Here is a 24,531-nt window from a genome sequence, read left to right as displayed (position 1 = left end):
CAGAGCCAAGCCAAGTTCCTATTCCTTTGACACTGTATTGTTTTTGTATTGTAATAATTTCCTGTAGTCAAAGAGGAAAACTTTGCTCCATAGTGATACCAATGCGATCTAACACCAACTATATTGGCAACAGAGCTCTATCACAAAGTACAAAGATATGATTTGAAAATATCCTCGAGGAGATCCACTTTACCTACTTTCTCTATTAATAATGACAACCATGCCAGCGCCAACAACAAACAGCCCAACGGCTTCTAATAGCAAACACTTTTGTTTAATCTTTCAGTCCTCAGTGAGTTCTCCCTCAAAACCAATGAAGACAAAGAAAATCCACACGATCACTGAAAAGGTTCAGCAGCAGGGCTTCTTAACTTGATGCTGAATTGTTGTTCACTTATTGGTCATGGTGAGCTCATGGGCAGATTTACAGCTTCACATGTTCCTCCCGATACAGCTGTGATGCAGAGTGGGGGTTGGGAAACATGCAGCCTGGGGCCACAGGGAACACACAGGAGGTGAGAGGTCAGGTGGCACACGTAGCAGGAGTCAAGACAGAGGGGGAGTGAGAGATCCAGCAACTCTGCTTGCACGTGGACGACAGGGTGCATAAAGGGCTGAGTTTGGGCAGCAGCACAGAGGGGGGACAGGCCAGCGGGTGGGGGAGGTGGGCATGTTTTGTACCTGTTAGCATAGCAGACTTCAGGTTACCAAAACGATCTCGAACTCTCCGAGGGCTTTAACTGCCAGCTGTGACGGCTGTTATTGTCCGTGGCAGTCAAATACAACTGTGTGGATTCGCAGAAAAGAAAACGACAAGAGAGAGTATAGAGAAGATACACAAAGCAGCGTCTAGGTCGAGGCAGACAAACAAGACACCAGGAAGGGGCGGGATCTCCGGAAGAGGATCAGGTCGGGAGCGGAGGGGAGCAGGATGGAATGATTGAGGTTGCCTCCTAACACACAACCTGGCAACAGTTATGAAAATGTTGATATCTTTGCAACCAGTGTCGACTTATTTCAGGTTAAAACACTGCCACCAAAAATGAGCTATTATGAAATGTGCCAATATGACACTTTATTGATCCCCATATAGAAGTTAGCTTTACTCTTGCCGCCATTCACATTGTGGTCAGGGGTCAGGTCAGTTGCAGAGCAGCAGCCCCGGAGCTGATGGAGATTCAGCGTCTTGGTCTAGGGACACTTCAGGACGGCAGATGCTTGCAGACACAAAGGCCCCGGGTCCTCTCATGGATCTGGCTGGCCAATGGCCACTGGCCACCGTAATGCTCAATAGTACTGTGATAATGGTACACACTGCTGTAAGCATGCCATGCAGAATGCTATCTTAAATAAGATGGTTATTGCGATGTTCATCTGTGTCTCTAAATTCATATTTCTAAGGCACCAATGTATAAATTTTAAAATTTCCCTGCGCTCTACATTGATTAAAGATCAATCTTGAGTTTTTGCTATGGAAACCCTGTAAGTCTAAGGTTATACGGCATTAAATGGAGGATTATTAAGAATAAAAAACTGAAACCTTGTTGGCGTTTACATTTTTCTGGGTGGTACAGTAATACAAAGAGTGGGCCTCTATATCCTTGTTTCAACTGCAGGGGCTTTACCCCGGGACTAGGAACCTTTTGAGGAACTCACTGTTTCCACCACAGGGACCAGAGTCTAAATAAAGTTTCAGAGACATTTTACCCTCCAAAAAGGCGCTGCTCAAGGGGTAGCACTTTCCAAAAATACACAAACTTTGGGCGTGGGGCTTTCAGTGCTGAAGATTTCTGATTGGTCGTATATATGCAACATTTTATTTCAACCGCCATTTTCCTGCAGCCACAAAGTTTTTTTTTTTTCACCTTAACACGTTAACATGGCGTTACAGAGGAAGTCAAATGACAGAAGGACTAATGTGCCTAATCATTGCAGGTCGTCAGACCGTGGGGGAAACGCAAACAACAACAGGCTAAAGGAACCTTTCAGTTCCTTGAAAAACTGTCCCTGGAACTAAAAGTTCTGAGGACTTTTGGTGAAAACACAAGTTAAGTTATTATAATCCTTTCCTCACAAAGACTGCCAAATAACCCAGAGGCGGCCTGTGGATCAGTGTTTTTTTTTTCACTTACCGAGGGGGGAGGAGACTCTCGTCCTATCAGTGGCGTGTTTTCACAGCGTGGGTTTGGGAAGTTGGCATTCTGAGCCCTGTGAAATGAAAGACGCACACATTGACATCACAATGTGGCAAGGAAAGAACCACACAACCCCTTGCCTTAAGTGGCACTGTGGAAACTACATAATTCATGCGCATACACCCACACACTGCCTTACAGATATCTAACAATCCATACATGCAACCTGCTAAGTCACAGTCCTCAGCCTTACATTCCACACCAGTCCAGTCCAGCAGAGCCAGAGACAGATTGAGCCCTTCCTCCACTTTCCCTAATCCTGAGCTTCATTTGTTAGGCGGATGGCCTTGGGTTTCAAAAGGCACCACAGCTGGAGAGCAACAGCTGCATCTGCCAGCCACCACTTGACTTTCTATGGGAGAGCTAAGCTCTTCTCTGGGGACTCTTAAACTGGAGCCTAAATACATGAGGTATCTCATATTCCTCAAGGCACTGCCTGCTCTGAACATAGTGCTGAGAACACAAATTTCATCTAGCACTTACTGCTGCTCTCCACACAAATTTACAGTAGTTTGAAACTGTTCTGTCTTACATGTACTCTGTGACAGGTGCGTTGCTGACGGTGTGGGCTGCAGCGGGGATGCTGGTCTCGCTGCCATAGCTGCTGCCACAGCTGTACAGGCTGGGCATGTGGACCCTGTAGAGGTTATCGTGGTTCTGCCTGCCTCCGTGGCTCAGCAACTCATCCTCACTGTCCTCCTCGCATCTGCAAAGCCCACATGAAACAGTTAACCACCACCAGAGGGACCCCCTCTCCTACTTTACTGATGACAGAGCAACACAAAAGTGCCACGTGGTCACGTTTTGTGTTTATTCTCAGTCACGTTTTGATTCAGTTTTGTCACTGCCCAAGGGAGGAAAAAAAGATGAATTCTCGGCTGTTTGAAGTAGGGAAGATGCAGTTTTCCAGCAAGCTTAATGGAATAGAACAAAGACTGTAAAAATAGCCTCATGTAATTTGTTCTGTTCCTACAAGAAATTTAAAGGTCTTAATTTTGCATTGGCACAATACATGTATTTGTCCACTTTGACATGTAAAAGCTACCCCCTAGGGTTGCATAATTCATGTAATTCCACTCTTTTCCTTTCAAACAATAACAACATTACTGTGAGTGAGATAACAATAATGCACATAACAAAAGGCTGTCAAAGTAGAGCAGCACATGGTGCAGTGAGGCTGACATCATGGAGCCTGTCTCCCCCTTGTGTTCATGGCACCCTCAGGGTATTTTCCTGCATAACTAATCCATGACATCATAGAATTATATCCAGTGCAGCTTACAATACATTTACCCAGCTGTGCACTATAAGAGAAGATAATTTGACATGTAACATTAATCCCTTCATCTATAATAATAATAATAATCTAGAAATTCTCACCTTGAGCAAACAATTAAATGTTCATAACAACCTCCTGACTGGAAATGGAAATCCAGATGGGGTAGAAAAAATTAGCGTGCCTGGGTCACTACAACACTAAAAACATAACAAGCTTAGTGATGAGTACTTAGAGAAATACACTGGTTGCGTGTAAGCTTTCGCTTTATGAAGGGAAGCTCCAGCTGAGATCAAACTGAGGAACATCCCCCCTGATGGTTAGGAGGGCTCTGTTAATTAAATGGTGCAGCTGAGCTGAGCTGAAGGCTGTGCCTGGGAAACACTTTCCTTATAGCCATCTTTTGCAAAGCTCATCTGCTACTGATAGGACAAGGAAATCAGATTGATTTCACCCCTATGCTGCAGAAAATGACACTGGTGCAGGCAGTGGTTATGACAGATTTAGGCAGGCTCTGCACAATTGAGGGGGGGTAACAGGAAGCGATCTATTTGAGGAAGCAGATGGAGCCTTTTGGCCGTGTCCCAGTTGCAAACACCGTCTGTCTTCGAACAGCAAGGAAACACAAGTCTGACGCTGCTCCGTATACTCATCAAGGATGCAAAAATCATCATGTTACCCTGTTTCTATAGAATTATCCCATCTTCCAGTGTGTGTTGTTCCATGTCATGTAAAACCGAAGAATGTTGTTCAGAGCTTGACAATTATGGCTGCAAGGTTGGCATTTGCAACCATATTGAGAAAATAGCAACCAATTCTTGACCTTTGGTTGTCATCAGTGGCACCCAAAATAAATACATTTTTAATATTTGTTGCATTAGTATTATAAAAATATTAAAGTTGGAAGTGGAACCAGACAAAACTGCCTATGTGTTAGTACATTTCCTCGTGTGCACACAGGCATCTGTTTTAGAGACAAGGGCGAAGCAAATAAGTTGTTTGACTGCGGGGTGAAAACTTCACTAACCTGTCCAACATCACAAATGAATGTGCAAACTGATTGAACTGATAACGAACGAGATGACCATGAACAAAAACTGAAAAGGAAATTTGTGAAGTCTTGGGAGGTGAAGTATCCCAGCATCTTTGAGCTGGAGGGAAAATTATTTTGCAAAGCATGTACAGCATACACCTTGATAAGTGACACATCAAGTTCACTAGTTCATGTACCGCATCCAACAGAACCACAGGGCTAGACAAGCACCAGAGCCTGAAGCAACATGAGTGGGCAGCTCAACAACTTAATGAGGTGGAGGCTCCAAGAGCTTTTTATATATGAGGAATTGAGGGTGGACATGTTAACTGATAACACACACACACACACACACACACACACAAAATAACAGATAAAATATAGACTACTAAGAACTTTGTTTGGTTACTGTAATAAAGCTTTGAACACTGTTCTATGGAACATTTTCATTATTAAGCCAATGTATCACTGCGATGCATCTTAATGACTCAAAATATAAGGTGACAAAAAACGGCAACCATATTTTCAGTTTTGGCAACCAAGAGCTGATGCCTGGTTGCCAGCCTGGTAACTACATTAAACAATAAAAGCTAGGGTTGAATGTCAGTGTTGTGTTGAGCCCTGTTGTTAAATTAGAAACTGTAAAACTACATGTAATTGATTGGTTTATCCCCTGAATCCCCCTTACTATAAGTACTGCAAATAATTGAATTTTACAGGCTTTCTGAATGGATCCTGTGTGTTGTGGTGACAGAGTCTCTGATGGTGAGTGCACAGCGGCAATTAGCTGCTTTACCTCTTGCCCTGCCAGGTGTGGGGCACACTGCAGACAATGGAGCTGAACATGAGAGCAGTGACAAAGGAGAAGAGCACCAGGTAGATGAGGCCCTCCAGTCCATCATAACACAGTCCCGTCATGGCCTGGACGTAGTCCTGCAACAAAAACAGGAAGGCACCGCTTTTATTATGACAAGTATTAAAAGATCATACCCAATTCAACAATTCAACATCTCTTTCAATATATGATTTACACAATGCACTGGTTACTATGCTGCAGCAGCCTGCATGCCACAAGAGGAAAGAGAGCTCAACATTCTGGGAAAACCATTATCATGGATTTAATAGAAATCCAGAGTTGCTTACTGCTATAAAATTTTGGTGTATGGCTTTTGAGTGGATTTCTAAAATGCATTCACTGTGGTTTCTCTTATTAAAACTAGGTCAAACCAATGGGTTCACAGTTGCTATACTAGGAGGAAGAAATTTGCACATGGGCTTGACTGGACTACACAGATAATCTCACACTACGGACATTTTTACTCTTTTCTGCATGTCCCCTGATAAAAACACATATAGGAGATACTGCATTAATAAATAAATAAATGTATCTTGGCAGTGTAACAGGCTGGAAGGGAGGGCAGAGCAGACAGCAACAAAAAAAGAAGTCCACAGATGCGCATGTGTGCGAGTTTGAAGGCACTGCAGGACAATCCACAAAGGCATAGTGTTAGCCAACTACTTGTCACGCAACCATCTCCGACTGGATGCACAGGAAAGCAAATATTATCCAAGCTGTGGTTGCAGCTGACTGCATTCTAGGGTTGCACAATTAATCAAAACTATATCGACATCACAATATGGATAAGTGCAGTATCCAAATTGCAGCAGCAGCAATTTTTTGATTAAGGTTAAATGTGACTGTGCACCATTGTAAATGAAGTATTTGTGGAGCTACAGAGATGCCCTAGCCAAGAAATAATATTTTCCAGACCTACAAAAACATGATCATTTGGTGCAGACCCCAGGAAAAAAAAAGATCATCACATCATCCTCATTTTACAAGCTTTTTCCAAGTTAAAATGAAAATTATGATGAAAATCGCAAATATTATCACAATCCCAATATCGTGCAGCTCTACTGCATTCACACAATTGGGGAATCTCTTCATATACTTAAACTGTACCAATTCCCAGACCCTCTTTCGTCACCAGACACAGAGCCACCCCTGAAGTCAGGATGTCTCAGTTGGCAGGTCGTCTCGTTCCAGCTCACCATGTGCAGGCTGCGGCAGTCCACCAGGGCAGTGAGTTGATGCAGGCTGATCTCTGTAGTGTTCAGAACCCCCTGGATCTGTTCCAGATTCCCCTAGAAGAGACAGGCATAAAATTTGCAAAGCTGAAACAGGCTTCAGGCTCTTTAATGTGATCTATGAGGCTATGTGCTTTTGTGTCAATTCTCTTTGATTCTATGACAGGATACCTCTCTCTCATCTCCCCTCTGTACTTTATTCTGTGTATCTAATCACATGTGACATAAATGGCTTGGAGACAGAATTCTATATTGATATATTGCTGGTTTGCCTGTTGTATATGAAAGCCTTCAACACCAATCAATCAGTATCCCATTTTCAGCCGGGATAATGGTCAACTGTAGGAATTTAAACACAATTCAGACAAACAAGAGGCAACAGAAAATGATGCAATTCAGCCATGGCAGCCTTGATAATGATGATACATGGCACTGTCAGTCATGACAACGAAGATGGAAAAAAAATGACTGCAGCTCTCACCATCTATTTTATATAAACTACCTACAGTGTATGCATGGGTGCTATGGGCAAAATCAAATATCAAGATGTTGTTGACACGCTACCTTAATATTTATATTAGGCTGCTATTGATATTGCTTTCATAAAAACTTTAGACACAGGGGATTTCTGTTAGCCAATTACTGGCCATCATTAGTGATGTTGATATGATGACCACAGAGGTTAGTAAGTAAAGTAAGTAAGTAAAATTTTATTTGTATAGCGCCCTTCACAGTACGAATACACAGAGTGCAGTAAAAATAGATAAAACAAAACATTAAGGTGACCGTCAACATCATTATCAACATCAACATCATCATCAACATCAAAAACATCATCAATAACATTGCCATAGCTGTGTGAGAGAGGCAGTGCGACATAAGGTAAACAACAGAACAGATTAGTCTAATAAGTTCAGAAAATTGTGTTCCTTTACTGTAACGCAGCCTTTTAAACCAGGAAAAGACGTTTATGCAAATGCCATAGCATGATATTATGATATCCAACATACCACATGCTATCTAGTTCGATATCATGATACCAATATAATCCTGACATTTTGCCCAGCCCTACTAAGTGTTAGTTCTTAATGATCTCAACTATTAAACTCCTGCCTGGCTACAGTGCGTACAGGCAAAAATTAGATAAAGTGAAGGGTGCTTTCAGCTGAATTAATCGTATGGAAACATTTTACAAACATTTGGAAAAGGGCAGCAAGAGGAGGCTACAGTGAGCAGTGAGCCACTATTTATTCATTTTTTTTATATTTTTAATAGTGAATAAGTCATAAATTATGCATTCCATGACTGAAATTTTAACTAGGATTTGCCTTTCATCAAAATATAACTTTACACACCAGTTCCAGCTGAAGCAAAGCAAACTTTAACGATACATTTTACAGAGGTGACTTTAACCCCATCTTCCCTTCTTCCTCTGCTTATCATCATCATCACAGCTGAATTGGAAAACGTATCTGATTGCCTGATATGGATGTTTCCACAAACTCAGCACATTTCTCTCTGGGGGTATGTGAAGTGAAGTATGCCTCTCTGTATTCCAAATGTCAGCTCTCATTTGTCCCTCGCTCAACACAGTGGAAGGATCGGGGCTGGACAATAGCACCGTGCTGTATTGACAAGGGCCAGTGAAAGCATAATGCAGTTAAATGCACATAATACATGTCCTAGGTGGGTTGTCAGCAGACCTTTATGTGGACAGGTGCACTTCACCTCTCTGCAAGTCAGTAATTTGTTCCCATTCACTAGGGTATTCTGTCATCACAAATATTACAATACAGTACGGGACAGCTTGCAGACTCGGGTAGGAGCGTATGTGTAGCGACCGCTTCATTATAATGTGGCATTTCTGGTAGGCGGTGGGGGAACGAGGAAAACACACACACCTTAGTTTGTGCATATTCTCTAGTGGCAGAGCGCAGTAGTTCAGACACGTCGTCCTGCATCTCCACTAATGCTTTGTGGCTCCCGGAAAGCTTCTGAAACAGAGTGAATACACAGCACTTAATCAGCCGAGCACATCTCAACTGAGTACTTCATTGCTTTTCATTTCTTTTTTTTTTTTTTAAATCAGCAGAAAGTCCCATCAGTCACTTGTCCCCCTTTGTAGTCAAACCAGCACAAGCACACACACATTCTCTAGTTGTGAGCTGAATGACTTACATTATACATAGCCTCCTTTTCTTAACAGATTTACAAGGAATAGATGGGCTGAACTTCAGCACCACTCACACTGTTAACTTTATTTATGTCAAATGAAAGAGAAAATATAGACGAACTATGAAAGCAATTTTGTGTTAAAGCCATATTCTATATTGTCGGAACATCTCTACCCTCTAACGTGCACTGGCAACATATGCGCTGATGGAATACTGGCTTTCCTGTGTGTCTGCAGTGATAGCATCTGCTTGCATCTGTCTTCCTGCTGGCAGAATGGCAAGTATTGTGCTGCTGCCTGAAAAAGCTTTTTTGCTGCCAATAAGAGTGAGTCATCTTGCTCGCTGCCATTTGTCGAACCCATTACAAGGTCATAATTCAGCCATAGAATTTGTTCATATATTGTGTCTGTCTGTTTTTGAGATGTTCGAGCTCTTAGCTAGACAAAGTCAGTTTGGTGCAAATGGTTTGAGGGAACTTGCTAAACAGTGACACATGCAGAAACCGATTTAGTTTCAAACAAACCTGCTGGAAGGGGTTGGTTTGATCCAAACTGCATCTCAGATAGTACTGCAGGATATCTGTGAAGAAAAAAGGACAGTGGGAGGAGAACAGATATTGTTAACAGAATGACTAGAAACCACATGAAAGAGTGACCCATCAATACATCATTTCAACATCAGAAGCTGAGCTGGAGCTCTCACTGTCACTGTGCTGGCCTGACATATCATTGTTATGACATTTCAAAGAGTTCACCTTGACATCCCATCACTCTTACTACAACTACTACTTGATTAGACTAGAAAATTGAGGTCTGAAGCCAGCCTGCCAGTCCAGTAACCTGGGCATCAAGGCAGGATGATGCTGTGGCATTATAGCCTGGCTGTCCCTCAGCATGGAGGTTATTTTGGCTCAGTTCCTATAAACACTGGTCTGGGACTGGAAAGTAACCAGTGCTCGCTCATTAGCCTCTTAACAAGGTGAAACACAGGGTGAGCGGGGAGAGGCCAGAGCTTTGCAAACACTGTTTATGGGCCGGAAGGAACATGAGCACAAATGAAGTTCATTTTATTGTGCTCGGTGATGATTGCTGCCACTGATAGTTACGGAAATTAAGTTGATTATCTCTTGTTTTTGGCGTGTACAGGCATCTGATACCTGCATTGTGCAAAATTTTCCCCAAGCCACTGTTGAATCCAGTACTTTTCCCCCATTATTTTTCTGATATACAAACAGTCAAATCAGAGACCTAAGCAGACACCCCCCTTTTGTTTTTATTATGTGTTTAGCTCCGTCTGCTCTTGTTCCCTACTGCCACATTGGAGCTTGAATGCTTGTACTGTGGTGCACCTTCTGCACAAATCCTGTGCTTTGAGCTGAAATGTTCCAATAGATTAAAGTTAAGTGCAGAATTGCTCATTGCTAAAACTAAATGGCTTTCCCCTTTTACACAGCCTCAGTGTTGAGCAACAACACAAACGGGATACTCTCACCTTTGAGGAAAAACAAAACAAAACTCATGAGAAACAGCACAAAGGTCTTGTGATACTGGTACAAAACTACATGTCCAAACTTATATGCTTGTATGCACAATAAACCCTGAACCTAAAGCAGATTGTAGACACCACTCAGTTATCCTCAGTGGACCTCACTGCAGTGTGTGAGGAGGAGTTGATGAGAAACCCTTCTTACGTGTGTGTGACTAAAAAGCTACAGCAATGTCCCCAAACGCAAGCTGTGAGAACACCGCCACCAACCTAACACATGGTGTAGTGACGTCCACACACATTGCTGTGTCGTGAACTGCCTTCCCACATGGACACGTGAACCCATAAGACGAAAATTCCCAGTGGATAGGAGTATAATGTCATGCAGTGGCTGTGTCGATCCCACTCTCAAATACGCCCACCCAGACATGCACACAGATAAATACTGGGAGCAACAGATTTCTTCCTGTCTGACATGATCATGGATGGCACAGTTTGCGTCTGACATAGTGCTTGGTTCCTGCCCCGTGCCTCGTAGTATCAACATGGCATCGACACAAGAAATAAACTTGGCTGGCAAAAATTTAAGGGATTGAATGGAAGACTCTTTTACTGCTTGTGAGTTTAAGGCCACAAATTTATCTTTTGTCCTAATACAGGCTGATTTCTATTAGCTGCCATTCAACACTGTACCATTCAGACAAAAATTAATTTGTTCTGACCATGATTCAGCAATGATTCACCAAAGAGCAGTTCCACCTGAATGAATCAGAGAACTTGGAAGAGATGGATATCGTTTGGTTTTCACATTCAGATTAATTATCATGTCTATGAGAATATTAATTAGGGTGTAAAAAATCTTATACTTTATACCTACATAGCGCTGGCTGATATATCAATATAATACTGATACTGTGATATGAGACTAAATGTCGCCTGGGGTTTTAGATTAGAAAACTGTGTTTTCCTGGTTTTAAAGGCTGCATTACATTAATGAGGTGCAATTTTTCTGAACTTGTTAGACTGTTCAAGCTGTTTTGTTATTTGTCTATCCGCTTGATCATCATATCTATATTACTAATGACCGTTTAACAAAAATATCTTGTATGGAATATCTCATGGAAGCACCATTAATCATCCCTATAATATTGTACCAGTACCAATATCAACGTATTTCGTAGAAAATATTGTGATTTTGTTAGTATTATACAGTTCAGTTCAGACTTCAGTGTATAGAAAAAGGATAAAAGAAAATCACATGGGGGTGCGGAGGGTTGGTTCTGATACCTGCAGTTGGCTACTATTAGCGTTTATTAGCCTGATAGCGGGAGGAATTAATGAATTTGAGTAGCGATTTGTTTTCCGTATGATGGCACATTAATAGTGCCAACATGAAAAGTTCTACAATGACTGTTTTCTATTTCTCGGGCTTTGAAAGTGTTTGGACTTGCAATGACATGGATACAGGTAAAGTTCCTAGAAGCTAATTTAGTCCCTGCTCAGGCGGTGGTACTAAAATCGGAGCGTTTGTGACTTGGCAACACTTCCGTGAATATGAGCTATCAGAGGACTACAGCACTACCCTGAATTCCTCATGTGCACAGTTTAACAAACAGCATACTGGTAATGTCAGAGTGCTGCCACTGTCCCACAGCGTGCAGGTTGTAACGGGAAAACGTCTCCTCACCGCGGCTGTACCTACAAAGCAGCGGGTGGAGGTGGTGGCCGGCCTCTGCTCACAGGAGAAAAACACTGTAAATAGTGTCAGACGCTGTTATAATCTGACAACAAGCGGGGATTAGAATGGGTTAGTTAAACAGCCTGACATGTGACTGTTTTGATGTGATTGACTAGGCTTTTAATTTAAGTTTTACAGTATGCAGTGGCACCATGACTCGGCTGTTAGAAACACTGTTCCACACAAAAAACCTTATAGATCCATAAAAAACATACTGTAGATCTGTGGTTAGAAAAGAAAGAAAAATGTATGTAAAAAGTTCACTGCATTTGAGAGAGCTGGACCTCCAGTGCACAGCCAAACAGTGGGGAAAAATAAATGAAGACTACAAAAAATATTGAGCTTGAAACACCTCCTATCCTCCACAATGAACTTCACAGGACTTCAAGTCTCAGGTTAAGGAAAGTTTCAGATTTTCTCTTGACAGTGGGAAAAGGGCCAATAGAGTCTCCGGTAGCTTGTTTATTGAACAGAGGTTCGGTAACTTATCATACTGTCAGCTTAGAAATTCTTGCATTGGGAGATGCCAAAACAAATAAACTAACAGGTGCTGATATAAGATGATGATATCAGCACCATGATATCATTGCTTTTATGGTCTGTAGCGTCGACAGGGACATATTCAGGTTTACAAATTTGAATTCAGCAGTGTTTGGTTTGGAAAACTAATATAACAACATAAATCAGAAATATTGGTTGTAGTGTGAGGGATTGCAGTTATCAACTATACCTTTCTGTTTGGATCAAAACAGGCCGATGAACATGCTGAGATAATTGGGCAGTAGGGAGCAAGCAGAGACGAATGAAAAATAAAAATGATGGTTATTAAAATTATTCATTTCTAAGGAAATGTACTGGCCGCAGGGCAGAGCGGGATGGGACAGCACAATAAATTCAGTTTGGCAATAACATGCTTCCAGAGAATTTGCAATTGCAAGTTCCAGCAGGTGTGAAACAGACCAAAAAAAAAATATACCAAGTACTGAGCGAGGACACTCCTTACTTACTGTACCTTTTCAAGCCTGCTATCTGTAGACAAAAGTAACCTAAATATCTTAGGGACCTAATCATGTGCCGTCTTTTATGAGAGCAATTATTTGTCACACTACCGAAATGGCAGCATAATAGATTCATTCATCAAAATCTTTCCATTGCTGAGTAGTTAACAAGGGAATCTGAGGAAAAAATAGAACAGGGAAAGACCCTCACACTGCATCAACCCTGAGGGAGTGGGGGGATGAACAGCACAGTGTAAATCACACAGGATTAGATGGTGTTCATGGGTCCACTGAACCAAACACCATACATCTGCAGCTGATGCACCCTTTCCTAGAATGGCAGAAAGCTTGCCTAACGTGTTTGCAAATCACAAAGACAATTAAGATAAGCATATCTTGAAAAAAGGACAGCAAGAGTGGAGGGAGGGAGCCACTGGTGACTTCTTTTCCTGGCGCCATCTTCTTATGTCTTTCAAGGACTGAAGAGAGCTGGAACAAGCGCATTGTGTCTCTGATCCTCTCCTCCACTGCTCTTATCTCCTTCACACACCCTGCCTCACGCACATGCACATGAGTCTCTATCGTTTTTCCACTCACACACACACACACACACACACACACCAACTCCCATCAGGGGACCAGATTGGGCATTTACTAAAATGAGGCATATTGGGAGAGGCTTGTGTGATGCTTAAAATGCAGCCCATTGCCCTGCCGACCCCGTCACAGATGTAGCAGTAATTTTTAGAGGCCTTTTATGCGCCACGGAGAAGGCCAAGCGCCGCTCCATAAAACAATGTCGTTTTTACTGCCGCCCATGAATTAGGGTATTAGGAGGTTTCAGTGAAACGTGTCCTCCACATGATCAGTATTCATCATTTGCAATAATTGTCTGAGTGCATGTGAAAGGAATTCAGATAAATTAGCCACATTATTATTAAGGTTACTCTTCATTGAGACTGGGCAATAATTCACTGTCATTGTTTATTGTGCTCCAATAAAATTAGGTGTAATTATTATGTGTTTTAATAATGATAGACTTATTACAATGCCTGATTTTGTAGTGGTCATTTATTTGAGTATTTGACTGAGTTTTAGACTGATCACAGTGCTTACAGTGTTTAGACACGGTCGTACCACGGGGTGCTGAGGTTTATTTTAAATTGTAAAGCTGTTGCCCATCATTGCTCCCTTTAAACTCATGTTGGTTGGCCTGCATTAACTTTGAGGACACTGTGCCACTGGAACATCTTTATTTATAAGGCTCTCTTAGGTCTGCTTCCATCCTATTTGATCTCTTGCATTTCACAGTAAAGTAACCCTAACCCGAGGCCATGTTAACAAAACTTACTTTTACTTGAATTACCTGAGGTTGGAGCTGAGATGGGTAAGTGAGCTTTTAGCCTCTGTGCCCCTTTTAAATGAAAAATGCTCCAAAATGAACTGAAACTTAAAGTCCTTGTCACTCTGGGTGAATTTAAAGCCCTTATAAATGAATTAGGAGCAGACTCCATTCGCAGGTGTTCATGTTTTTCTTAAAGTCTGTGACATGGCTGACTCTCACACTGTAAATCTGTTTTAAACTTTGAAACACATTTCTTTTCCATGTTTTGTTTGAATGGTTTGTTGGTAACCTCTGTGTTTAATCTTAGTGCTGCTGACTCTTGGCTAGCTCACACTTGAAAAAGAGATTTTGAATCTCAATATGTACTCACCTGGTTTGGTTAAATAAAGGCTTCATAACAATATGATTTTGCTTTAAACCTTCCGAGCACCAAGTCTCATGATGTGTATGCTGTAACCCCATGGTTTACACAGTCCTCTATGGGTTCAGAATATTTTACAATCGCTTAAAGGCCCTAAAAATTCACTGAATTAAAAAAAAAAAAAAAATCATGGTGCTTAAACTAAAAACAAACCTTAAGCTCCTTAAAAGTTGATATTTGAGCAATATAAGGCTTCCAACCAATTTGTTGATATTGCCAAATTGTACTTTTCACAGAAATTTATGCTGTAATTCAACTTATTACTTTGAAAACGTAAGATATATTTACTGTTCTGCCATCAAAATGTAAAGATCAACCTGTATTTACCCCTTTTTTGATGAAACCAAGGTCTCTGATACTTGGAAACTGATCTAGCTAATCAGAATGAGTCAAAACAAACAAAAGGGAATTGCTTATTGACTGATTTCAGTCGATACCATGTAAATGTGCCCTGTCAATATTTTACTTGTTGGATGCAATTCGTACCCTGATTGATGACTCCATACTGGTCTGCCACTTTGGTCACATACATGTCAGGAGCAACACAGAAGTCACTGGCAGTCTGCAACAGGAAGAAAACTCAATTTCAAAATGATTTACTGGCTTAACTGTCATAACTTAATATAGAAGAGTTTATTTATTTATTTTTTTAAATCTAAAACACTGCAATACATAATAATGATACTAAAACATACAGATAAATGCATGTTAATTGTGATTTAGCACACAATAGTTGGTTAAATGGTAACACTTGCAATAAGATTGCAGAAAATTAGCTGAAAACTCCTCACTCATTTCTACTGTCACTGTGCCTCAGGCTGGGGCAACAAACTTTAGGAGCTTTTGAAAACAGTCTTTAGCCCAGGCTGACTCAGTCGATGACGACATCTTTGTTGAAAGCAAACATAAACACTAAATCAAGCACGAAGGTGTGAAAAATCTGATTCATTTGCAGGGGAGGACACTCAACCACGTACATGCAATTCGTATAAATAGACCTCATGAATAATGCACTCAGATGTGCCCATTTGAATCAAGTTGTATGCAAAACAACATACAAATCATCTCTGACTAGTCTTATGCTGCAGCACTCTGGACTAAAGGCAACTGCCAGTATTCAAGCTGACAGTGATGAGGTTAGCTTTAGGAAGCAGGTCTCCATGACTGTGGCTAAAATGACAACCCCGATTATTTTGTTTGATATTGTGTTCACGGGTTTTAATCACAATCATTTTGTCTTGAGGAATGGGCAAACAAAATTAGTTTACTAAACTTTTGCATCTTGACTCTTTTCAGCTACAGTGGGCACTCTAAGCAAAATAAAAGCAGATGTTTCTTAAAAGCCAAATTCTATGCTTATTAGCTACAGAGGCTAAAACTGTGTTACAAAATTAGACACGATGAACTGTGCAGCTCTTCCTGGAAAACAGGATCATGCTCTGATGGAGACACTTACCACAGAGACTGCCAACTCCAGCCCCAGGGAGGCCCAGCTTATTACAAGAGTCAATACGCCAAACAAGCACACTCTGGAGAGAAGAGAAGAGGAGCTTAACCTGCAGTTATACTTACATTCCAATTACACTTCCTAACACTGCAGAGGATAAAATGTTTATCATAAATGAGTAGATCCCCTAGAATCTATAAGGCCCTGAGATACATGAGAATGGACCAGAGAACCTGAAGTGAACTGTTGTTGGTCCTGCAGAGGTCAGAAGGACACAATACTCAACACTATTGAGGCTAATTACAACCAAATAGAGAACCTATTTGGAAAATCTAGTGGGCCAAAAAATCTGGTTCACCAAACTGCTAGTTATGTTCCTGTGACAGTGTATGAACTGCCACATTAGTCACTGTTAGAAGAATAAAGCATATGGCAAACATAAGCAAGACAAATGAAGTCGAAGTAGCTTAGCTAGAGCCAACCTATTTCCATTGTGGTGTGTGTAACAAGGCATGCTCTAATTAATTGAGTGTTTGCATATCCGGCATGGAAACATGTTTTTCTCTCAAGCTGTCTTTAAAGGAAGAAAATGGATCTATGTTAATGAGTAAATTTCTTTGAGAGAGCATCTTGCATTTTCTGGATTTCATCTTACTGCCTGTGATATGCAAATTGCCCATTTCTAGCTGCCTTTGTAAAAACTAAAACAATAGGGGAATAAACAAACAGAATGGGAGGAAAACCTGTGGAATAAAGTGTGATTTATAAAAAAAAATAATAGTAATAAAATTGTCAGCATACTGATTATATTTCAAGGTTATACTACTGCCAAATGCAATATGATTGGGTCAGCATCTGATGAAGCCTGAATTCTCGACTAAACTGTGATGACCAGGTGGTTTTGATGAGTGGGGGGTGGGGGGGATTTCATATAATTGCCAATCATTCTGCAACAACAGCTAAAACGATTTCCCCGGGCAGAACTGTTTTCCCTCAAGTGCTCTTGTGCACATGGTCTTGTGATGAGGCTCACCCTATGAGTGTTCCCTTGGAGTTCCGAATGAGGCCAAACAGCACCAGAAGGCAGATGAGGACATCGAACAGTAGCAGGGCTAAGTAACCCAGCCACCTGTGAAGACAAACATCTTTAACAAATGGCACTGAGGTAAAAAGCACACAATCTCTCGCTGAAAAAGAAAAAAAAATTAGTCTTAAAGCATGCACAACAATTTAAACATATGTCAATAAGCAACAGATTTTTAACTACACAGAAAAGTATCCAGACAAATACATAACAGATAAATTGGTCCTCTAACGCTACAAAACACTGCTTTATAATTTATTTGTGATTAGGAACAGGCCTTTAATCTGTTAGGCACAAAGTACATCTCAAGTCACTGATGCTGTAAATTACTGTTAGTCTGTGAAAAGCCATAATGGTATAATGAGTGATATGGAGAGGAATCTTGATTTATTGTCTCACATCCACACTGATAACCCTCATCATAAACGTGAGGAAGCTCAATAAAACAGGCAACACCCTGCCTTCAACCCAACTGGGAAAGGCAAGTTTGAAATTCTTGGCTAGTCAGCAGCTGAATTTTAAAAGACACTGAAAAACAAAGACTCATTCCTTGTTGACTATTCTCATCTGTACTTCCTACCTCTAATTCAAATTCAGAAATTTATCCAGTGAATAATGCTGTCTCATGAGGGAAGAGACCAACATCCAAACTATGCACCCAAACGTAGCGCACAGGTAAGACTTGTGTCACAATGGTAGGAGTTGCTGATGTGCTGTATGTGTGTGTGTGTGTGTGTGTGTCTGCTACATGAATCGTTAAATTTATACTTTTGTCAACACCCCTGTGGCTGAGCTCAAGTGAGAGTGATGTGCTAATTTACACTTCTGTTGCTGCCACTGCTGGCTCTGCAGCATCTGTGTTAGAATGGACGCGATCACATTTTTACTGTGTAACTTCATGTGTCAGTGCAGATGCCTGGCAGCTTCACAGCTATGTAAATAAGGCAGCAAATACAATATGTGCAAGAGCCATTGTGCTATTGCTTCAAAGGCATGACAGAGGTAAAAGACCAATTTGAAACCACATCAGTGGAACAGAGGGACAACAGGAGTTTTATTTTAGTTGTAGCTTGTTGTATGGCACTCTTTATCTTAACTCTGGTGCACTTGGTTTCTTTTCAGCGTCTCACCTGTACCAGTCATAGAGCTCAATCTTGACAGCCAGGTCCTCCAGGGAAATGTTAGCTTTGTCCCAGAAGGGAATCTCCGCCATCTGTCTGACCAGCTCGCCCAGCTGGCCCTGCAGCTTCTGGATGATGGACAAGAAGTCTGTGTGCTTTGCATACTGACCCTCAAGCTGTTGCAGATTCTTGTCCACTGTGTTGTTCAAGGAGGACGTGCTGTCATATACCTGGAACCAGCAGGGGCACAAACAGGGTCATAAGAGTGCTCACAGGAGCGACAGGGATTAACTGCACAGCTCTCCTGATCTGGACAAACAGGAATGCCCCTGGCAGTAATGACAGGTGTATTTTTAAAACGTGTTGGACTTTTTTATTTTTTTTGAGCATCTCACCAGCTTCTGCACTCCTGTGATTGTGCGGTTCGCATGGCGCAGAGAGTACGTCAGCCGGTTCACTCCATCACAAGTCTCGCCGTTCCCATAGAAACCAACAGCTATGCCAGCGCTGAGGGGAGACAAAAGGAAGGGAGGGGAGAGAGGGCTGGTGAGGAGGAGGGCTTAGCTAAAAAGAAACAGAGAGGAGACAGAGAGAGAGCGGGGGAGATAGAGAGATGCAGAGAGAGGCGTGTGAACTCTACATTAACCCCGTCAGCTCAGACGCCAGTGAACGGGCAGCATTGAGCTTCGGCAGAAAGCCTCCATACAGAGCCATAGCAACCTAGAGGAATGGGCCAGCTATGCACCGATCCCCACACTATGACTGACAAAGGAGCTCTCACATTGTAGGAAGCTCTTCCGGCAACCACAAAGACATAACCAGTAATGTTACATATATCTATATCTATAGATTTGTGGAAAGAACAACACAAGTAACAAGGCTTATCAGCTGCAAAGAGGTCCAAAACTATACTGTCTGTTTTTAGCTATTTCATGATCTTGTGTACAGATAATCAACATTAAGACAATGAGACCTAAAAACTTGGTGGCATTGGTGATATTTGTCCTTAAAACCCATGAACTATTTAGCTACATAAATTTGTTGATAAATAAGCTAGATCACGCAGGACAGAAGATTTCAAGATTTTCTAAACTGTGTGCTGATGTGGGTTGTATGTCCTTATGGAGAACATGCAAACACCATTACATCGAATTCCTCTAACACCTGAACAATCAAGACAACCTTCACTTTTCTCTCTGTCCCTCTCTCTCTCTCCACTTTAACTATCCACAAAAGCAGAAATGCCAAAAAATATCTACAAAAACAAAACAAAACAAAACAAAACAGAACAAATAAACACATAACTAAACAAATCAACCACCACCCTCATCAACCCCACCACCAAGGGTCACCAGAGAACATCTCTCCATCTCTTACTGTCTGCATTGTCACTGAAGACAACACAAACAGACTGTACAGAGGAACCTAATTTACTAAATAATGGAAATCCAAACTGACGGCTTAGCAGGCATAATAGAAATGACCTGCTATGAGGGAAGATATTTTCAAAATACTACAAAAAAAATATGACAATTGCATTGTGTGTAATTGTTAGAATTTCTTTCCTGATATAATGAAGGATTTTCAACAGCAAACTAGTCTGTACTGCATTTTGAAACACGAGTTGACACTTTATTTTTGTCACTGAATTAACCTCAAATATGAGTGCACTTTAGTCAATTTTGAGAAGTGAGAATGGAAAAAAAAAAATCCTTTTCTGGCCAGCACCCATGATTCAGTTGAAATACCTCTTCCTGTGGCGCAGCTACAGCTCTTTCTGCAAGCCCCATTGAAAAAAAAAGATAAAGAAAAAAAAAACATGGGACCATCCTATGTCAGAGAGGATTTTATCACACAGCACGTTGATAAGCGAAGCACTTTAAGCCAGGCGAATCTCACGCTCTTCATCCAGCAGCATTCAGTGAGTGAATGTTTTCCATTTCCTGCACTGGAGTGCTGCTAATCTCTTCCTCTCACACTCAGAGGAGCGAAAAAGGTGAACTGGAGCAGCGGCTAAACAGTGGAAAAATGAAGTCTGCCTCCCTACTGGGATGGTGAACTTTTGGAAACTTGGTGGTCCTGTCCTGGAACAAAACGCAAGTGTTTAGAGGCCTAAGAAAAATACTGTATGTCACCACAAACACAACACAACTGAGCAATAATTTCACAATAATCTCCAGTGGCTCATTGGCAGTGCTGTAATTGTAGCTCTTTGCCTATTTAAAAGGATAGTGTCTTGTGAAATGAGGCCAAGCACCTCAAGTGCTGATTTTTTTTTTGAAACATACTAGTCTCTCTAATCTCTCCAACTCAGTTTTTCCAGCTTTCACAAAAACACATTTGTGCGTGGGTACAAGCACACACACATACACGGTGATTGTAATGCAATCCTTGTACTCGTCAAGTCTCTGCTTTTTTGTGCGACTGTGAATCAACCGTGATGGCTCTCCGGTGGCTCATCAACAGCACAGGAAGCATAACAGGAAACAAATGCAGTGTTCAAGGATAGATAAAAAAAAACAAAACAAAAAAACAAAACAGATGGTATAGTTACAGCAACTGTTACAATTAAGGTCCTGACTGGTTAAAAAATAATAAACTACAGTCATAATGGGACACCAATTCACATCTCCATCCTAAGACTCAAATAAGCTTTTTAAATGCCTCTTAACAGCCTTTAATATTTGTAGGGCATCACAGCTTCCTGTATATAGAGCTGTTCCTTCTCTATTCCTTACATTCATTCATTGGTAACTAATATCTTGCAGAACAACTCCATTTCAGAGGACTGAACTCATAATAGATATACGCAAACACCATTTCCCTCAGCACTCCTGCAAGGAAACACAAGATTAGCTGTTGGCTGGTAACGTTTTCATCCTTCAAGCCTTTGGTTAAGCCAGTGGGAAAAAGAGACCTTAAGCAGGACTATTATAAACCAGACCACTGTGAATGCTTTCTCCATAATTACACTTGGGCAACTGCTGCTTTCCGGACTCTTTTCAATTTTCTGACAAGCAATCAAAACAAGCATTCATGTCGAGTAGCCTGAGCTGTTATAACCACTTACAGAGAATGAATGATGAGATATTACAGGTGCACGCATGAGCAGAGAGCACAAGTGCAAATGTGAGTGAATAGAGGAGACAGACAGGCAGTGGTGGAACGGCAGGAACTGAGATCTTCAGAAAGCTGCACAGGAGGAGGAGAGACAAGTTATGTACAGTATGATCACTCTTGTCTTGCTCTTCTCAGTTGCTGCTGCGGTGGAGGCGTAGTGCTGGTCAACCTCAAACAAGTCCAAAATTAGGGAGACCATTTTGAAAAAGACGTCCACAAAACCCGTAAGACAACACATTCAAACGCCTCTCAGGGAAAAGGAGGCATGAGATGGGTGATAATGAGCCAGGCTAGCAGCTGCACTGAGGGATCACAAAGCAGTTATTGAGGAGTTTGGCGGGTCAAATGCACCTAATTATCACCGTTGTGAACCTGGTTTACACTCACCTGCAGACAAGCGTGGCGATGATGACACACCAGGCCGTGCAGCAGCAGTCGGCGTTGGGCTGCTCCTCGTTTTTATTCCGCCGGCAGCACAGCCAGAAGGAGTAGAAGAGCAGAAACAGAAGGTCCAGGGCCAGACAGGCAAGCGCCACGCCTCCCAGCAACAGGATGGACTGGTGGGGACAAGAGCAGGAGGAGGGGGTTACAAAAACCTCACAGCTGATACCCCTTTTAGCCTTGGAATATTATAGTCCTGACCCAGGTCCATAATGTGTTGGAGACAATCCTCACCAACTACTAATCATCACTTAGCCTATCTCTGGGCTGTCACCTTTGACCCTAATCGGAAGCAGATTTGTTTATGCTCTGCGTTCAATATGGCATACCAGTGAACAATTTTCTGTGATCCAGCTTCTCTAATGTCAACTCTATAAAACCTGTGTCCTGAGGAAGACCTCACAGATCTAAATGTTGTCCATATTGGGAAAATACAGGGCAGACTTGATTTCTTTGGACTAACTTTGTAAACACCTCCATTGCACAGTGTGCTTTTTTTCCCAAACCAAACTTGTGGTGGAAACATCACGGGTTAGACGCTAATTTTTCACACCAAGCAGAGCAGAGTTTCACGCTGGTCTCGTCACTGATCTTATCCAGGATCGTTTAATGGGGTGACTTACCTGGGGCTGACCCCTTTTATATTATTGACTGAAGTGCTCATTTCCTGAGTTACTAGTTCAGTGTTTCAAATACACTCCTGTACACTGCGCCCTTCCGTTGCTAATGAAGATATATTGATGTTCATGTTAAAGCCTTCATAAAATGAATCAATACATTTTCACTTGCATTGACAGAGTGCTGTGCATGGGAGTTTGAGGTTTTGAGCTTATTGTCTCCCACGGGTACCTGCACAAAGATAACAACATACACAAGGGATTCAATTTTTCAGTGTGAAAGTGGTGTAAGTAATTTGTAGCGTCTTTTCAAGGAGACATTATATTATTTCAAGATGAGCTGGAATATATTTCTGCTGAGTCACAGAGCAGGAATGATAGGGATCATATTATCTGGTGCAATGATGACTTACATTTGTATAGACCTATTTCAGAATACAGTGAAGTAGAGCACGTAACTGCATTGCGTACCTCACCTGATCTCTACTGTCACTTTTGAATAAAATAGAAATGCCAGGAAAAAAATCTTTAAAAAACAAAAACATCTCTCAAATTAACAAATCTGAATGATGGAATTTTATAGTTGGGGAACATAACATTTTAGAGGAATTGCCATGTCTAAGAACCAAAGCACACTTTTTCAACTAGCAGGGAGGAAACTAAATCTGGCATGCCTGAAACAAGGATATTACAATATTCAGGTGAAATGTTATCATCCCCAAAGGGGAAATTTGAGGAAAGGATATATAGTGTATTGTCATATTTGTGCTGCAATATCGAGGTGACTTTTTTTATTACAAGGCACTCATGCATGATAAGAAAGATCCTATCAAAATACAAAAACTCTTGTATTCTACATATGGTTCAGAGGAAACTGGGATGACAATGCAAGGCTGTGATGCAAGCTGTAACTGAAATCCCTATTGTAAACATCTGTCCAGTGCTCCAACACTCTCTGGGGTGCTTATGTTTTTTGGCATAAAGTGATTTGTTTTCAAAGCTTCAAAGATGTCCCATCAAAATACCATCACCATGAGCAGCATCTGTTTAATCACTCAATTGGCTAAATGTCTGTTTACTGGAAGATCTAGAATAGTTCTTGTTCCCATTCCTCAACCACACATGGTATTCATAATTTTTGACACCACCCACAGGCACATACATTTATTTCCTCAATTCCCAGGCTGAAATAAGCGCAGAAAAATCATGTTTTCTACTATTTTACCCCAAATTCATCCTAATTTGGTGTCATTCTATGTTTATGGCTCAGTTTTTTTGCCCTTCACCCGAGTCAAACTGAAGGATACTTTCTTCAAAGTGGGCACATACACCGTAAACATAGCAACTAACCTCTAAAATACACTGTCCCCATCTTTTCCTGTCATTCTAAAAGCTGTGTGAAAGTATTACTAGCCTGATTTTTTCTCTCAACAACAGTTCTGTTGGATCTTGAGACACAGAAAGCTGAAAATGACTAACAGAATGCACAAGCCCGTTCATTTGGGCACACTAAATATGGAGCTAATTTTAGATGCTGGACTCCAGTCTTCTGATCTCCTAGACAACAAGTGAAAAAAGCGAAAGCTCTCTTTTAAGTGAGAAAAAAAAAGTATTACCAAAATCCTCAGAGTGAAAGGGGAGAGGGAGATGAACAGCACCTGAACAGCTTCAGAAGTATAAACAAAAAAAAAAAAAAATCAGGTATCAGCTACATGCAATTCTCATTATTATTCACTGAGAGCATTTCAAAGCTAGCAGTAGAGAGATATAACGTGATATAAGTTAAACCTCTCAGCTGACAGCACTTCATATGTAGGTCACATAAAGAGCCTCTCTATATCTTGACATTAAATTCACAGGGATTTGAGGGCAGATTTCCATTAAGTCACTTTTTTGTGTGAAAAGACACAGTTGCTGTGTTTCTTCAAATTTCTCACTGCCATATCAC

The 24,531-nt window shown here is 41.3% G+C and overlaps 1 protein-coding gene across 1 annotated transcript in view; it reads right to left on the bottom strand.

Annotated features, from left to right (window-relative positions):
- ttyh3a (tweety family member 3a) overlaps window positions 1-24,531 on the bottom strand; it is a 34,859-nt gene that overhangs the window by 3,727 nt on the left and 6,601 nt on the right. The window contains exons 2-13 of the mRNA XM_030059023.1: window positions 21,913-22,082; window positions 18,801-18,912; window positions 18,415-18,635; window positions 17,234-17,329; window positions 16,210-16,282; window positions 15,240-15,315; window positions 9,290-9,345; window positions 8,494-8,586; window positions 6,557-6,649; window positions 5,301-5,437; window positions 2,728-2,901; window positions 2,133-2,208 (exon numbers count right to left, since the gene is read on the bottom strand). Coding sequence (XP_029914883.1) covers window positions 2,133-2,208; window positions 2,728-2,901; window positions 5,301-5,437; window positions 6,557-6,649; window positions 8,494-8,586; window positions 9,290-9,345; window positions 15,240-15,315; window positions 16,210-16,282; window positions 17,234-17,329; window positions 18,415-18,635; window positions 18,801-18,912; window positions 21,913-22,082 — 1,377 coding nt within the window. The remainder of the gene's footprint in view (window positions 1-2,132; window positions 2,209-2,727; window positions 2,902-5,300; window positions 5,438-6,556; window positions 6,650-8,493; window positions 8,587-9,289; window positions 9,346-15,239; window positions 15,316-16,209; window positions 16,283-17,233; window positions 17,330-18,414; window positions 18,636-18,800; window positions 18,913-21,912; window positions 22,083-24,531) is intronic.

Source organism: Myripristis murdjan, chromosome 8 (genome assembly GCF_902150065.1).
Source record: "Myripristis murdjan chromosome 8, fMyrMur1.1, whole genome shotgun sequence".
NCBI lineage: Eukaryota > Metazoa > Chordata > Actinopteri > Holocentriformes > Holocentridae > Myripristis > Myripristis murdjan.
Note: the sequence above shows the minus strand (reverse complement) of the source record. Positions and strands in the feature narration are given on the sequence as shown.